The following is an 18,872-nucleotide window of genomic DNA, read 5'->3' as shown; positions in this document are numbered from 1 at the left end:
GTACAATAAAAATTGATTTTTAAACCAATAATTCTCTCCATTTGTATTACTTTCATCACGTATAAAGTATACAGGGATGATAATGACTTTATTAGTTTAACTTTGGTTCTACAAATTGAAATGAGTCAGAACTACGGAAAGTAATATCACATGATTTCTCGGCAAAATTATTATCCAGAAAATTCTTATCAGAAGTTGTTTTAACTGGAAATTTTCCATTTGAATATTTTTATGTATCCGAATTTTTCTGATTTTTACGCCTTTTGCTTGAAGAAAATTTTGTATAGACCCAACCTTCATAAGGATCGTATTGCCTATTATTTATAAAAACAATACTAAGCATTACCTGCATTGTAAGAAACGACATAGAGGAAAAAGCACACAAAAATAAAAAAAAAGAAATTGTTTCTAACTAAATCATATATCTGTATTTTTTTCATCTACCAGATGTTATACGTAAATACTGCCAGGTATAGAATGTTGCATTTAATAAAGAGTCCATTGTTGTGTTTTATAGTGTTGAATTATTCATGCGCCGGTAGATGACAGTCACTACCTATTCAGCAGCAGATATATACGAGTTATCACTCATGGTGGTATGTGAATCCACATCCAGAGGAGGTGTTCTACGTAAAAATAAGTCCGAAGCATTAATAAGCACCTGGTCTTGTTCAGAAATAACATAATGTGCGTTAGTATTGGATTTAGTGGTAACATTTTCTATATAATAATTCTGGTGTTGTTGGTATTGTTGTCTAAGCTCTAAAGCTTTTTTGTATCCATTATTGTATTGAGAAATGGAACTGACATTAAAATGGCGTCTGATTTTGTAGTCAAACAGATTGATGTTATAGGTGTTTCTGTAATAAACCGGTAGTAAAAAAGGTAAAGATATTTCTTTTTGTTACACTTTTTAATATTGCGCAACCAAATTTTCTCCTGCTGTTGAGCCTATTTATCTATGAGAATGGAAGAATAACAAAATGGTGGTGATTTGAGATATATTTCAAATTTTTCAGGTATGTGTTAGATCTGTTTGAATACTGTTGGATTAGGTAGACATGTCATATAATATTTGAGTATGACAGGTTTGGTTGTGTTGCTGTGGACCTCATAGCTAAGAAGCTTTTTGTGAGACGATTCTAATATTTTACTTGTTTGGGCAAGTGATGACATCGAATTTCAATTTTGAATATTGTTTGAGTATTGTCTTTAAATATTAGACTTTTTCATGGCTTTTTTCAATTCAGGGTTGCATTCTCCTATGTAGGAAGTATATCTCTTAATAGTAACAGTATAACCAACACCTAAACAGTTGGAGTGAACTTCTTTGACGTGCAGCTGTTTATTTTGACCGCTATAGGACATTTTTTTCAATAGTTGTTCTTTGTAAGGTACCTACTTTAAATAATATACGGAAAAATAATTACAATAATACTTCAATTTTAAATATGTGTTAGAAATTAGTAAGTTATTTAACAAAGTAACGCGTAGGTTTCTCATTAAAGAATTATGTAAATATATACCTTTAATTGATTCAATTCTAACATTCATTTTTTTAAATTTATTCAATATTTCATAGATAATTGGTCCTCTTTATTCCAGCAATTTTTATAAAGATTTTCATATTCAATTGGTGTACCAGGAATTGTAATTTTGCGAGTTAGAATTGGGACCTTGCACTATATGGTTAACACCAAAAAAATGATATTGATTGATTTTTGTGTGGTGGTGAGTCCCACAGGCTCAACGTCTTTTTGGCATTTAATTGCTTTTTTGGAATTATAAAGAGTACCGCATCCATGTGTATCACAAGTTGTGTAAGGGTTGATCAATTTTGTGGTGTGAGTGAAATAATGGACCTTACAAGGTTGGTAAAGATGAAGAATGGCATTAGATGCCTGTATAGGCGGAGGGGTATTATCTTCAGATATAGTTATCTTCTGAGAAGACTTCGCAGATTTGTTGTGAAGAGATAGTGGTTCCTATAAAAATAGCACTGAAGGGAAGTAAGGTTGTTTCTAATGTTTAAGCATGAAGAGCAACAGGAAGAAAAAAAATGTAAAGTTGTTTGAGTATAGAAACTCTTTCTAGTTAACTGGAAATGAACGTTTTTTGTTATATTTAAAGAAATAAATGTCCAATATTATGAAAAAAATTTTGTTCCAGAATATTTGGGAAAGAGTTTCGCTGCTGAAACTCTTCTGTACACTATTTGCAAATTCCAATTCCTTTTTTGTTGACGTCCCTTCTAATTCACGTAACCTTGTAGTATTGCTGTGGTCATTCAGTTGAGATGAAGAATTATCGTGGTAATTTTTTCTTCAAGATATGTGCACTCCACCTTATTATAAAATTTATAATATTTATTGTTTGGTTTGAGAATGGCTTTCACATATCTTGTGAAAATACTTCTGGTATTACATCCCAGGTACCTGTAGTCTTTTTAGTAAACTCTTGAAACTCCTTTGTTTTCAGCATAGCGTAAGTATATTGCAAATACCTCTTCTCAAAATCAAAATCGTCAAACTCTTGATAGAACTCTATTATAAATTGTTTTCCCAACATTATATCTGTATTTTTTGACATGTTTATATATAGTTTGTATATAATATTTGTATTTTTGTTGAATATTTCTTTCGCTAAAAATTGGTATGAAAGATCATCAGAAAGAGTTCCTGTCAACCATTATTTTGATCAAATAAAAATCTTAATATTATTAACAATAATGATGCTTCAATAAGTGTAACAATAAAGGCATAAGAACTAAGGCTTTATTTTAATCAAAATCGTTTGAAAGAAATTTGTTAACAATTATTTTTCCCTGATCTTAAATTTTTTTTTCTTATTAACAATAATAATTTTATATTTCAAAGTAAATTATATATAAAAGTTTACTTATTAATATACATAAAAGTTTATTTGTTAAGTATACACAAAAGTCTAAATTATTCGTCTAATAAGCTTAAATAGACTTTTCTTATAACCTTATTTTTTATCTACTTCTATATGCAATACCTGAATAGATTAGTACGATAAAATAAAAAACTTTCACGCTAGTTTTACTTCATAATTTCATAATTTTAAATATTTTCGAGCATTTTAAACTTTAAATATTTAAATATTTATTAAAATGATGAGAACATGAAAATCTCAACAAAATACTATGCCAAATGAAACAGAAGCTGTATTTATTTACAGAATTACACCATATTACGATATTTTATTTATGTTTTTCATTATTGCAATTAGAAGAACGTAAAAGATGGTCGTGGCCATGGCAGAATGAATCAACCAATTGAATTAGTAGAATCTTCTGTAAATATTATCAGAAAAAAACTAAAGCAGGTAGTAATCTTAAATATTTTTTATCAATTAATCTTTAAAATTCATAATATTTTTCTGATTATACTAATTGATAGTTTCTTCTGGTTTCTTTATAGAGAGTTTTTTGATTCTTTTAATAGTATTGACGTCTAAATAAAAAAAAACGAAGGAAAGTGAAAGAGAAATGAACGCTTATGGGGATGCAAAGTAACTGACAAAGAAAGAAAGAAACTTGACCGTAAATAAATAGAGAAGAGTGTGCATAGAAATTTAAATGAGAATAGAGGATGATTGAGTAATGCAAATAAATCTTCTGTCTTCCCATCTGGGTTATATTTTCCAAATGGGCAAGTTTTTTTAATTCTTAGCGGGTTGGGTGTGTAATGGTCAAATGAAAAGTTTTTAAAATAAACGAAATTTTTTGTAAAATTTCACATTGTTTCTAGTTAGGTAAACGAAATTGATAGTAAAATCGGAAGTGTATTTAGACCACTACTAAAGAGTAAGAACTGGAAGAAAATAGGTGATATAATGGTTACAGGGGAGCAAGCCCATTTACTGAGAATACAATAAATAGAGACGTGTCTAAAAATTCAGTTATAGTTGTGTCACCAGAGGCGCTATGTCAACGGAAATTTAGTACATTGATCGCTTAAAAATCCGTGGCTATCCAATTATAACGAATTGACTGTATTTTATGTTAAATTTACAATATATTTATTTACAATATATTTTACAATAATTTGCTATAATTTATTAAATATACGTGTTAATAAATTGTATGATGTAATGATGCTTTTTTAAATATATATTTGGATACTAAGTATTTGTACATATGATCATATTAATAACTAACATCATTCTGTTATTAATAAATTTCTAATAATCATCTTCATTGTTTATTTCGCTACTACTGCAATTTCATACCTAAGCGGCCTAATTTTTACCTTTTTACTTGATATATTAATTTTAAATAATTAAAATTTATGATTATTCTGAGTTTTGGATTATAGGTCACTTAACTAAAATTTATAAAATAACATAAAAGAAATATTTATAAATAAATAAATTACAGTTACTTGGTCGCAGCTTATGAAAAGAAAGAAGGCAGTGACTAGGTAGCTTCAAAACTGAAAAAATACGGGTTTCAGTAAAGTGGTATAAAATTCGCTATAAAAATTTTCAAAAATTGTATTTCTTACTAAATAATATTTTATAAAAAAGTCTTAAATTCCTTTCACTTTATTAAAAGATTTTACTTGCTATTTAAGATATCAATAGAATAAAACTAATAAAAAATCTTAAAAAGATGAAAGATAAGTAGTATAAAATTAACTTATTTAAAAAAAGAAAAAAAATCCTATATCTAAACTTACGTTTATATTTATACATATTTTTACAAAAAAAAAGAACTAAAGTTAAAAATAAAAAAAAACAATTTATTCCTATAAATAGAAAGTATTAATTTTTTTTCTTTTACTTACTAGTTAAGAAATAACTACTGTATATGCTTACAAACTTTTTTAGTTTATTTAACGAAAAAGTGATTAAAAAGTGATTGAGAAAAGAAGTAGTTATTATTGTTAGTTTTGAATATAGTTTGAAATTTTTTTTTTATTTTCTAATAAAACTGGATCATATGAACACAAGTTTAATTGATGTTTATAAAATATAATTTCTGTTAAATAGACAATAGTTAAATTTTATGAAAATTTTAAATTTGGCCAATTTTACGAATTGGCATATATGTATAACAACAATATAAATATTGGTATTATTATATTAGAATTCTTCTATTTATATAGGTAAATATTAAAATTTATATATAAATTTACTTTATTATATATTAAAACTTACAAAAACTTATATTCAAATTTATCTTATAATACTAAAAAATTACTTTTACTTTATCTAATAATAAAACTGAAGACCTTTATCTATTGCATATATAATTTTACCTTAAGCTATTAAGAGACCTAAATTTTTTTTTAATATAAATTTTACCTTATATTTTCAAAAACCTTTATTAAAAATAAATAGTATTCTAATAGTATATATTTAAAAAAAACATAAAAGGTTAGTAATTAAATAAGAAAAACAAAAAAAAAAACAAAAAAAGTAAAATTCATCTTAAATTTTCATTAAAAGAAAAACTAAAAACAGCTGTATTTAAAAAAAAGAAAAATAGAAGCAAAAAAAAAGAAAAAAAAAGAGGCTTATTTTGAATCTTTATTAAAAATATAAACCAAAACAATCACTTTTAAAAAAGTAAATAAGTTAATAAAAGATAAAAAAAAAACTTACTTATTATCCAATTCTAAAATTAAAAGCAATTATATCTAAAAAACTGATTTAAAAAAAAACAAAAAAAAAATACAGTAATAAACATATCTAAAAAATAATTAAAAAAATAATTAACTGATTAGTATAATATATGAACATATAATGTAATGTTCAAGCATTTTATAATTTTTATTATTTAATATTATATATAGTATTTTCTTTATAAAATTCAGATATTTTACTTAATATAAAAATTTATTTTAATTAGTATTCTTTTAGTAATTCTATTAATTTTTTAATTATTTTAATAATAATTATATTTTAATTTCTTATATATTTAGTATTTTACAAATATATTTTTGAGTATTATTCAATTTTTAAATTAAATTTTTTATATAATTTAATTTTAAATTAAAATTTAAATACAATGAATTTTTTTTGTAATATACAGTTAATTTTTATTATTATTTTTTTTTTAATACATATATAATTTTGTTTATTAAATAATTTTAAATTTTTCTTTATAATTATTTCTTTTTAAAACTATTAAATAATATAATAATAGTAAATATATTTACATAATATTTGTATAATTATGTGATTTTATATTTTTTTTTTTTCTGCAGCCAGTATGGTGTATATGATAATTTATTAAAATAAAAAAAGAAATAAAAATATATATAATAAAAATCACTATTTATATTACTCTAATATTATTAATTATCATATTACTTATTATACATGCAAAGAGTACTTTATATACATACTATTAGGTGGTATATTTTATTCAAAAAGTATAATTTATTAAAACAGTCTATCTTAACGCATTACACCTTTTTTTTTATACAAAGATACTATTTATAAATTTTTCCTATAAAGCAAATAAATCCAATCATCTTATATTTAATTTTAAAATTCATAAAATTAACAGTTTTCAATTATAAGTTTTCATTCAAATCATAGAACTAAGTATTGCATAAAGTTGTTTACCAAAAATAAAAAGGTTATTGCCAAAATATTAAAAATATTGATATTTTGATATTATAACAAAATAATGAAATTATTTTATTATTAAAATTAATTAAAATGCAAATAATAAAATAAAAAAATAATTTTGACAATTTTGATATGACAAAATTCACTAATTTTAATAAGCAATTTTACATTATATTATAACAATTTCTGAACTGATTAACTATAAGAATTTTATCTACTTTTTTTATTATATAAGTAAGATTTTTATAATTTTATTGTATTATATTATTACAATCAGAAAATTCCAATCAGAAATAAAATAATAATTAAAATAAAATTTCATAATATAATTCTATAAAAAATTTTCATTTATTTAATATAAGAAATTTTAAAAAAAATAATTTTAATATTTATTAGTAATTATTTATATAATTTATAAATATATTAAATATATTACTAAGGGAATTTACATATATTACGTAATTATCAAAGGGGGATTATATGATTTATAAATAATAAAATTTGATTGGTTATTAAATCTGACAAGAGGGGGAAGGGGAGTAAGTTTATATTAAACTGAATATTACGTAATATATGTAATTTCCCTAATTTATTAATAAAAAAAATATAAGAAAATTTATTTAAATATATAGTGATACTGATTATAAAAAATTGTTATAATATAAGTTTAAGATGACTTTTAAAAAAATAATTATTATACATATTTTTTATTATTCATTTTATATTTTATATAAAATAATATATATACTATTTAATTATTTAATTTAATATTAATCTTATAAAATTTAAAAAATTAAACTAATAAAATCACTAATAGTAATAATTACTACTGATAATATTTTGCAAATTATAATGCAAATTAAAATTTAATTAACTAAATTTATAATATTAAGTAAAATTAAGTATTAGTATATATAACCAAAATATCAGTATATATTCTTATATATTACTGTAAAAGAATAAAAATATTATAGTAATATTATATTATAAAATTATATATAATATTAATATAATGAGATTTTTTATTAGTTGTAAAATAAAATAAAAAAAATTTATAAGTAATATTAACTATTAGTATATAAACTATTAGTATATTATATTGCATATAATATTCTGAATTTTATATTTTATTATAATAATAAAATTTAAAATAAATTATATTAAATATAAAAAAAAAATATTATTTAATTATATTTAAATAAATTATTTAAATCTTTAAAATTTATTGAACTACAATATATTATATTTTTACAAATTTTAAAATTTTTAATATATAAATACTAGAAAGTTTAAAGTTAAATAAAAAAAAAAATTAATCAATATATATAATAAAATTCTGATTAATAAATTTTTAATTTGAAAATAAAATAATAAAATTTTCTTAATATTTTATATTTACTAATAATTTTTTGCCAATAAATTTAAAAAATTTTAAAAATTAAATAATTATATTTATTACATATCTATGATTCTATGTTATTTTAGAAAATATATTAAAAAAAAAATACAAATGTATAATAAGTATAATAAATAAAAAATAAAAAAATAATAATTCAGAAAAATAGAAATTAATATTAAATAATTGTAATAACTAATTAATAGCCAAATATTAGTAATTAATAAAATACAATTTTTTTGTTTATTCATTTTCTTTTAGTTATAAATTCAGGAATAAATAAAAATAACTTTGAAAGTATTTAATTTTTAAATTATATAAAAAAAATTAAGTAATGGTTCTAAATCTAAGTACAAAATTTTTTTTTTACACGTGATGATCATGTAACACAATCGAAATAGAATAAATTTATAAATCCTTAATTTTGGCCGATCTGTAGATCAGCTCATTTTAATATTAACAGTTAATGTTGATACAATCAGTTATAACGTGTAAATTAAATGATCATTTTAATTTTTAAAATAGTACTAGAAACTGAAATGGAAAAAATGTTGAGCCCGGACAATAAAAACTGATAGATGAACAGGTAGGTGCAACAAAAAAATTAATAAAATTTTACTATTGGCTATATTTTAATTTGTAATTCATTTATCAAAATTAATATATAGTAAAAGTATGGAATCTGAAGTACTGTACCAATTTTGGAACACAATGTAAAAACTAAAATTATTAGTATAGAATTGTACTATTTGGCTAACTTTTTACAGTACTAAAAGTTTGGTAAATTTCAATAATTAGAAATAACTGTCCTATGCTTATTTTAATTTATATATTGCGATATTTATTTTATTATATGTATTAACCTTTGTATAAATAAAATAGATCATAACCGTTCAATGTCATAACTGTTCAATTTCAGATGAAATTTGACTTGATATTCTTGATATTTCCGTATGTGTTGAACAACTTACTCTAAGAAGTTTTAATTGTTCAAATGTGTCGTGTAAAAAGTTAATATCAAATTTTGATATCAGCCACGGGTTGATCCGCCTCGCGAAATCTAAGCCAATTAACCATAAGCCACACCGCAAACAGAACGCGACGCGATTTTCTATTAGTTAACGCGTTTACTATTAGAAGAATATCTCAAATATCCCATTTATATTATTTAATAAGCCACTTTTTTCACTAATCACGTAGGACATATGTCAAATAAACATATCTTTGTTTTATAATTAGATTAATTGATATACCATATTTATGCTTATTTGTTATTAAAAAAAAAAATCAAAAGCTTAATAATTGTATATTAACAATATCCTTTATATTGTTGTTATTGTGAAAGAAAAAGTTAAATTTATTTTGAATTACTTATTTTGTTTTTTTTTTGACATTTATTTGACAGGCAAGATTTACACAACATTTACATTTTTTTTTTTCATTTCGGTTCATTATCGATACAATCGATTTTGCGTAATATTGTTTGATTTTTTTTTTACGTCAATGATTCCGATATTAAAATTTTTTTATTTTTTTTATTTTTTTTCTTAAAGAAAAAAAAATTTTTTTCTTTTTTCATATTTATTGTATGTATGCGGTATACTGCTGTATTATGTTTCTAATAAACAATCAAAGTAAGTGAAATTGTTCGTAACTTTAACCTTTATACAATGGATGATTAAAAATACAAGGTTTAGTTAATTAGCATATACATATACTAAACCAATTAGGAAAGCGATTCATTAAATTAAAGAAAAGATTGAGATTGGACTCTTCATATTATTCAATCGATACACAAAAAAAAAATTTTTTTTTGATTTGTTTTTTTTTTGTGTTTTGTGTATTATTAATGCAATGCAAAATATTAAAAACAATTAATTATTTCATATGAAATATGTGTGATGCAATATGGCGTTCCTTGTGACGTTAATATGCTTCTTTGCACTGTTCAATTTTATTAATTTCTAGAAAAGCTAAATATAAATTAATTACTTATTTTAGTAAATCTAAAAAAAAAAAGGTACTATTATTATTTTGTGTTTATTATGTTTTATTATGTTCATTGATGTTATTAATTAAAATAATTAATTTTGTGGAATTGTTTGAAGACGGGGTGAATGAGATGAAAAAAAAAAGATAGAATTCCTGGTATTTAATTATTTGTTTTGTTGATTTTTTTTTTATGAAACAATAATTAATCTTCATGGAACAGTTTTCTCGAATGTTATGCAAACCTTCCATAGAAACGTAATACAGACGTGATCAGCATGAATTTGCATGATTGGAATATTCTATAAAAAATTACCCCCTTTAAGAGTACCCAATAAAAGTAGATCTTTATAAAAAAAGACGCGGGTCAAACAAATATAATTAATCAATCTTTTTTTTTTTAATTTGGTTGAAAATAATATAATTTTGCATATGAAACAAAATCTGTGCGTTCTAGCTATACATGACACCTGATTTCTATGATGATTTTTTGTTATTGTATGCAAAATCATAAATAAATAAAACTAGTTTTATATCGGGGAATTTTCATACGCCGATTATTTGTATGGAGAAGAAAATTTTGTACAATATTATACAATATTTTTACAATATTACAATTTCAAAAAAAAAAAGACCAAGTTTTGGGGTTATAAATTTGTAATATAAATAATATAAATCCAAATTAAGATGTAAAATCTTTGTTGACCTGTTTCTTAATAAAGGAGGATTGCATTCATCAAGAAATTTATGGTAATGGATAAATTTATAATTTATGTTTGATGTATTGTATCAAATCGTTATTTCGATTCCGATTTGCGTCCTAGTAAGGGTTTATTGTTTGAAGATATACATCATCAAAAAAAGCACTAAAGTGCATCATGCATATATAATTTATCTAATTTTGTTTTGATAAAGAATAGCTAATTATATAAAAAGTTCCGTCTTATTATTGTCCGTCTTGTATAAATTTATATTTTTGTTCAACGTTTCATGATTTAAATCATTCTATATTATTATTCTATCTAAACAATATTTCATCAATAATCATTATTTCAATGGAAATTTCTTCATATATGAATAGTATGAGTCATTTTAGCCAAAGGGGTTGATTAAAAAAAAATATTTGCTTTCCATTTTTAAAATAAAGTTTCGTAAATTCCATTGAACACAGCATTTTTTTTTTAATTAAATGTTGTACGATTAAAAATTAAAACAATAACGATCAAAAAATCAAACGATAATCATGCACATCAATTTTTTTTTTAAAAAAAAAACGATTTTTTTTTTTGATTAAAAAATTCCCAGCCCAGATGATTACACAGAATTAGCGCAGCTCCTTAAACTAAAATAATTTTTTCAATGAAAACTTAAAAAGGAAATGATAACTGTGTTGTCACATATAAATGCTATAAATGCGCCACAAATACTATCCCATTATTTGAAACAATCCCCCTGAGGGTTGCCGAGTTATAACTGAGAACATCCATCAACTATCTTGTCCCGTAATTGAATATGAACAACCTGTTTAATTTGTGAGTACAGACAATACTATCAATAACATATTTCTCTTTAAGAAATTTTGAAAGAAAAAATATGCAATTGAATATTATTTATTAGTACCTAACCATTTGTGGCGGTTTAATGGGCTTAAAATGTATAAACAAAATAACAGTGGCTAAAAAATCATCGCAGTTTGTCTCCGGCTAAAACCTGTTTAAAACAAGACTGGAGACAAATGATTTCCAAAAAAAAGATATTTAACGCCACATCATGTGCGTCATTGTGGCAAATCAGATTGCTTACTATTATATTATTATTTTAAATTTTTTTTTTTTTTTTTAATAAAAAAATTCAAACTTAAAATCTATCGGACCCCGTTTTCCGTGAAAAAACCTGTTATATTACAAATAAATAAATTATATTGCATCAATTTAATTGTGACGCCTTTTTTAATTAATTTAATTTATATCCGAATATTTAGTTATTTTCATTATTTTCACCGAGTCAAATAATTATTATACTAGATTAAACAAGATTTTTTTTTTCATTCATTTTATTTCGTATAACATTACAAAAGGGCAGATGACCAGATGACCTATACTGGGATATATTGAAATCAATTAGTTTTTTTATATTAACTTGGAAAATCGCGTTTAATGGTAATTAGTAACGCCCATTATATAATTTCACCTGATTTAATGACAATTTTCTAAATTTAGCTTAGAACATTATAACGGATGTTCTTAATTCCACAGTGCATGAAATCTAGAACATAGGTTCGATATGTCAATTATTTAAGCGGGCAAATTTCGGCATACTACAAGAGTATGTGATATTTATAAATTTATTTTATGAGAAAGTAAAATGTACTATTAAATTACACCGATCGATTAATAATAAATGATTGGTATATTTTGTCAAACAATGATAATAAATATTGTTTACTTCGCCGCATTTATGCATTAATAAAATGATTATATTTACGATAATGAACATCTGACATGCAGGTTATTTTAAATAGTTTTTTTATTCACGCGATTCAATGATAAAATACAGAAATATCAGAGTCAGTTCTGAGTCATGAAATAATTATAACTCATACTCACAATAAATTTCCTTACGCGATTGATTAATTTTTACTAAATTTGATATTCTAGAAGAAAAGAAGAAAATACGCGTCATATGTTTATTATAATAATAATAATAAAAGAACTTGTAAAAGTAAAATACAAATTTCTTTTTTTTTTAATATCGGATAAATCGGAATAAATCGGATAAAAGATTTGCCGATAACCCGGCAACTGCATTGCCCGGAACTAATCCTAATATAGCAATATAATAAAATTCATTTTTTTTAATCTTATCAGTCAGAAAGTTTTAGAACAATATTTATTTTATTACTTTGATTATGACTCGCATAATGTTTATTGCATAATTATTTTGTTATTTTTTGACCTCATGACCTGTTTTTGTTTTCTTTTTTAACAATGAATAATTTTTTTTTGATAAAAGATAAGATCTTTTTTGTCTTGAAGAAGGAGAGGTGAAAATATCAAATCATATGAAAGTATAATACATTTTCCTTCTTGTAAACCATTTAGAGTTCATGATTTCCGTAGAAAATAGATAGTAATGAAAGGATTAACATGTGCCATTGCTTTCTTATCCAAAATGATGAAAATACTCTGAGTCAACCATTACAATTCAGATTTGCCTTTTTAAAATAAACTTTAAAAAAAATTTAAAATGAGGAAACAAAAAGAAATATTAAAAGATTAAAAAGATTAGAAAATTCATTAATCACTCGATTTAATATTCGGCCACAGTTTATACAATATACTAAAGATTTTACAAATGATTTATTCGAATTACCGTAATTATAAAATTACTTTTTTTATATTTTATAAAGATTATTCGAATTACTGTAATTATAAAACTATTTTTTATTACTTTTTCATATTTTATATAAATTATAATAATATTTTTTTTATTACTTTTTTCATATTTTATAACAATATGAATCGGAACTATTCTTATAATAATTCCATTGCACCTCGGAGTGAATGATATTATCCTTAAATACCAATTATATGATTCGTTTTCCATTCTCTTCGACACTGAAACTGACAAATTCTTTCCCAAAATTATCATTAAGATTACTATGTATATAGAACAGTGTTATATTTGTACAACTGATAAAAAATAAAACGCAATTGCCTAATTAAAAAAACATACGGATAAAATTTATTCCGAAAAAAAAAAATTTTTATTTTTTTTTTAAGTTTTAAACAATAATTAAGTTCCGAACAAATATAAATGTAACCTTAAAAAAAATATGGCATTATATAGTACATAAAATTTCATATTATCCATTTATATTAATAGAATTTTCTTAATAATTAATCTCTTTTTTTTTAAAAAAAAAAAAAATTTCGCTCAAGTTTTTTTTTTTAAAAAAAAAGAAAAAAAAATTTATGTAATTTTTTGTGTAAATAATTAATTATAATTAACTGCGCATAACGTTATACACATTTATATTATATTTATGCGTTCCGGGCCGCAAAATATTTATCAGAATTTTTTTGGTGAGTTTGATTTGGAATGTTTTGAAAGAGAAAAAAAATGAAACATTAACACAAACAATAATTACCCTTCGGACTTCGGCCGAACTATAAATAAATATGCAACCAAGAACGTAATTATGATCTCATTTTAAAGCAATTTAGAAATAAAAGGTTTTCTCAAATTTGTTAAAAAATACAAAGCAAAAAGTTCAGTTGATAATCATGTCTAAATTTGTAATTTGTGTGATGATACAAACGTACAAAACTTAATTCTAGGAATTAATATTACACTGCATATACATTTTTTTAAAGGAGTTTTTTAAATTTTCTCTTTTTTTAAAAATTTTTATTTTTCTTTTATTAAAATATTAAAATTTAATAAAAACACACATTAAAATATATATCTAATATACATTTTTTTTTTTTTATTTTATTTTTTTTTAAAAAAAAATTCCCTACAAAACATATTTTTTGACCTTAAAAATTTTAAAGAAGAATACTACTACCCTTACTTGTTCTCTCAACTAAAGAGATGCAGAAAAAATTAAAAACATATTTAAATATATATAATTATAATTATATCGTATATTGAATGCTTAATAAAATCTGCTTAAAATATTATTCTTTAGAGGCTCTCTTTTTTTTTTTTTTTTTTTTCTCTCTTTTTAAAGAAATAAGGAAAATTTTATATTTATTTATTTTATTTATTTATAAAATTTATTATTATTTTGTCCCGCACGGGGAAATTGTAGATCCTGATAACTTCCAAAAGGATGACGGACTGTGGTGAAATATGGTGTGAGTAGATCGACGTTGCCACTAAATGATGTTTGACCATCATTTGGATCTGGGCAATTTACGGAAATCGAAGAATAATGTTGATTATTATATTGTACATAGGGGAAATAACCATCAAAGAATGTGTGCTGATCTAATTCACTTGTATTTATTTCCATCTCCATTTCTTCTTGGTGTTGGTAAGTGTCATTTATCTCTGTTTGGAAAGAATGCCCTATGTGACCCATGGGAGCGGATATACTTGTTGAAATACCAAGAGACTGGTATGATTCTGCCGTTTTTATCTCCACGACGGAACCAACTTTTGTATTTCTGGGAGTTGGTTTGTAAACGTATTGAGGGTAGAGTTGGCGGTGTAATGTTTTAAATTCAGAGCATAATTGTTCAAATTTATTTTTTTCATTTTCACTCGCTCCGCCCCAAATAAACGATGCAAGCCTACTCTGTTCTGTTCCATCTCCAATTTTGGACTTAATATTTTTATCATTTGCCACTAATCCTAAGACGGCTCTTAATATCATGAAAGAATTTGGTTGTCTTTTTGGTTTTACTCTTTGAGATTCTTCAGGCCAAACTTTGTAGAACTGTTTAAATAGATCATTAACGTTATATTTGTGTCCAAAGATATCATCTCGTTGAAAATTTTCTTCAATTGTTTTTTGTTGTTTTAATGTTGGATAGTCTCCTTTACATGATTTAAGTTTGTTTTGCCAAGAATTAGAATTTACTAGAGAACTCATATTTTTAAAAGCAAAGATTTTATTTTTTTTAAAAAACAAGATTTATTTTTTTTTAAAAAAAAAAAAGAAAGGGAAAGTTCAAAATTTGTGAAAAAAAAAATAATTATTTTTTAGAAATAAAAAATGGGGGAAATCAACTCTTTTTAAAATGATATATATATATATATATATATTTTTGTTATCAGTTGTATAATAATATCTTATCTCGTGAAAGAGATTTGGAAAAAATAAAATAAAAAATAAAATACGCGTAATTCGTGATTTTTTAATGCATATATATATATAAAAAAAATATAAAAAAAAATTTTTTTTTTATTATTTACGATTTAAAAAAAAATAAAATAAAATAAATTACTAATCTATGATAAAAAAAAAAAAAATTTTTTAATATATTAAGTAACGGTATAAAATAAATAAATAAATAAAAAGTACATAAATTTATATAATATATATATATATATGTATGTATGTATGTATATAATGTGTATATATTTTATATATTTTATTATATCACTTCCTGTATCCCTTGTATAAAAAGATTTGTGATATTTCATTTTAATTTTAATTAAATCGGTATTATATTAAAATTTTATTTTTATTTATTTAAAATATCCTTCATATCCTTCAATAGTAAAATAAATCATGAAAACATTTTACAAATAAAAAAAGAAATTTTTAAATTAATTATTATAATAATAATATTAATAAAAAAAAAAAAATTTAGAATCGGGCTGTGCTAATTGTGTAATGTATTTTTTTAAAAAGTTTTCGTAACTCAATATATACACGTTATTTGACGTTGATTTTATTAAACAACACCAATAATTAATCTTTATCGAAACGGGAGTAACGTAACTCCCTCAATTGGTGATTTCTTGTATACGTTCTCTTAATTATATAAATGTTTTTTAATAAATAATAATTTCTTTTTTTTCTTTTTGTAGGCTTATTATTTTCATTATTGTTGTGTTACGTCGATTTTCATCATTTTAATAAATATAATGAAAAATTGCAAAATTAATGTCGATCTCTCAAAAAAACTTCTTCCTCATAAAAGGAATGTTATTTTTAGGAGAAACTTACGCCATTCTAGTTTTTAATATATATATATATATATATATATATTTTTATAATGTTTCATATTTTTTAAACCAATAAATTGATTTTTTAATATTTCACGAGTATTCAAATAATAAATTTTCAATATCCTTCTAGTTAATATATATCTTGATTACTGTATTAAGAAATAAATTTCTTCTTGCTTATGATGTCATACAATAATGGGATTTGTTCGCTCTATAGAAATTCATTGGTCACATTGTAAAGGAAATAATAAATTATTATTTTTCAAACTGATTAAAAATTAATTTTCTTTTTACCATAAAAAGAATTATCACTAAGTATATCTAATAAATACCTTTCTAGATAGAAAAATGTAATAAGAGATAATCATTTATTCATAACTTCTTTTTTTCTTTAATGAAATTCTGCATAAAATTGCATTAATGTGACTGACTCTTTGAATTTATTTCTTTTAAAAATAAAAATAATTACAATAAATTTAATTGATGTATCTATGTTAAAGAAAAAAAAGAAAAAAAGAAAAAAAAATATCTGTAAAAAAATGATGTCGTTGGCGAATACTTTTAGTACTTTATTGGTTAATTGTTGCTGCGTCTCGCGTACCTCTTCTAGTCTATCATGTGATAATACATGTCATGTGACAAAATAATTTGAAAAAAACGTGACAAATATGACAAATATCTTAAAAAAATTTTCACGATAGAATTTATCGGGGGACGAATTTTATTTAAAAAGAAAGAAAAAAATATATATTTTTTACTGTACATATATACCATTTCCATTAAAAATGAATTTGTGATTTTTGAATTTGTAAATCAATAAAAACGCGAAGAAAAATTTCGTAGAAAAAAGAAGAAAAATTGTGATTTTGAAATAAAAAACGCGAATAAAATTTAAAATAAATTGAGATTTTTGAATTTGTCGATCTATAAAACGTGAGTATAAATAAAAACGTGAATAATATTTTCGTAGTACTACAATCATAAAAAAGGTGAATAACATTTCCGTTGTACTATAATTTAAATAAGTCAATTGTAAAAACGAATTATTCCGAATAGTAAAATTTCCATAAGAAATCGGGTGCAAATATACTCCTTAGGAAAATATCATAAAATTTTTTTTTGATGACATTTTTTAGATAAAAAAAGGAATTCTTATAAATTTAAAAAATATAAAGGTTGTTTCCGTCGGAATAACAAAGGATTTCATGCTGATATGGTGATGAATATGAAAAATCTTGCTGTGTTAATTGTGGTGAAATTTGTTGTTGTTGAGGTAAATAATTTTGAGGATTAGTTATATTGGGTTGAATCTGATGATCATTCATAATATGTATGTGATCATTAACGTGCTTAAATTGCTTAAATTTGAATTGTCGTATTGCCGATTTCTTTGAAGTTGGTTTGTAATTAGGAAATTTCGATTTATGGATTTGTCTAAGCTCCTGTGCGAGCTTGATAAAAAATAATTTGTTTGGACCGTGACAGTCCATGCGTTTCCATAGTATCCCCCCTAGCCTCCTGGTAATCTGCATAGTTCTTTTTGAAGTTCCTTCAACTTTTCGAACTTCATCCATCAATCCGCAAGTCTTGATAAGGTGATTGATGCATAACATACTGGAATTAGTGGGTTTCTTCAAATCTCCCTTGATTAATAATTCGTTAGCGGTTGGGGTTTGCCCATTTGAGATCGTGATCGTTAAAGTATCTTGAACTTCATCGAGGACCTTTCCATATTTCTTAATGAGGTCTTCGTTACTTTCGTTACTACAAGCTTTCTTTATAGCTCTGGTCATAATTAGAACGTGGGTGAGGGATTGTCATTACAAAAAATGCAAAGTATTTATTGGAAAATTTAAAGTACCAACATATTTAAAAAATTAACAATATATATTATATATATATGTATATTTATTTATTTATTTATTTATAAAATAAAATAACAACAATAATAAATATTATAACTAAAATAATATTATAATATTATATACATAAAAAAAAAAAAAGGATGAAACAATGCATTTAAATACTATAAAAATCAACAACAACAAGATAAATTTAGTTTTTGATTATAAATATGAAAAAAAAAAAATATTAATAGGACAAAATCTCCGGAATCCGATACAGCCAAATATCTAACTAACCCAATATAATATAAGAATAATCCCGAATGTTAAGTCAAAGTAAAAAACAACTA

At 22.7% G+C, this 18,872-nt stretch overlaps 2 protein-coding genes across 2 annotated transcripts; both read right to left on the bottom strand.

The window, feature by feature from the left end:
* Positions 1 to 14,569: 14,569 nt before the first annotated feature.
* Positions 14,570 to 15,838, bottom strand: OCT59_010191 (uncharacterized protein). The gene has a single exon (XM_025321534.2). It carries the CDS (start codon positions 15,591 to 15,593, stop codon positions 14,760 to 14,762), a length of 834 nt encoding a protein of 277 aa, XP_025168638.1. The 5' UTR covers positions 15,594 to 15,838; the 3' UTR covers positions 14,570 to 14,759.
* A 1,233-nt stretch (positions 15,839 to 17,071) lies between these two features.
* Positions 17,072 to 18,486, bottom strand: OCT59_010190 (uncharacterized protein). Its single transcript, XM_025321535.2, has one exon. It carries the CDS (start codon positions 18,469 to 18,471, stop codon positions 17,839 to 17,841), a length of 633 nt encoding a protein of 210 aa, XP_025168639.1. The 5' UTR covers positions 18,472 to 18,486; the 3' UTR covers positions 17,072 to 17,838.
* Positions 18,487 to 18,872: the final 386 nt, after the last annotated feature.

This window comes from Rhizophagus irregularis, chromosome 18 (assembly GCF_026210795.1).
Source record: "Rhizophagus irregularis chromosome 18, complete sequence".
Taxonomy (NCBI): domain Eukaryota; kingdom Fungi; phylum Glomeromycota; class Glomeromycetes; order Glomerales; family Glomeraceae; genus Rhizophagus; species Rhizophagus irregularis.
Note: the sequence above shows the minus strand (reverse complement) of the source record. Positions and strands in the feature narration are given on the sequence as shown.

What these genes read in the sequence shown, in the direction of transcription:
- OCT59_010190 (XM_025321535.2), bottom strand. Translation starts at nt 18,471, where the DNA reads ATGACCAGAGCTATAAAGAAAGCTTGTAGTAACGAAAGTAACGAAGAC.
- OCT59_010191 (XM_025321534.2), bottom strand. Translation starts at nt 15,593, where the DNA reads ATGAGTTCTCTAGTAAATTCTAATTCTTGGCAAAACAAACTTAAATCA.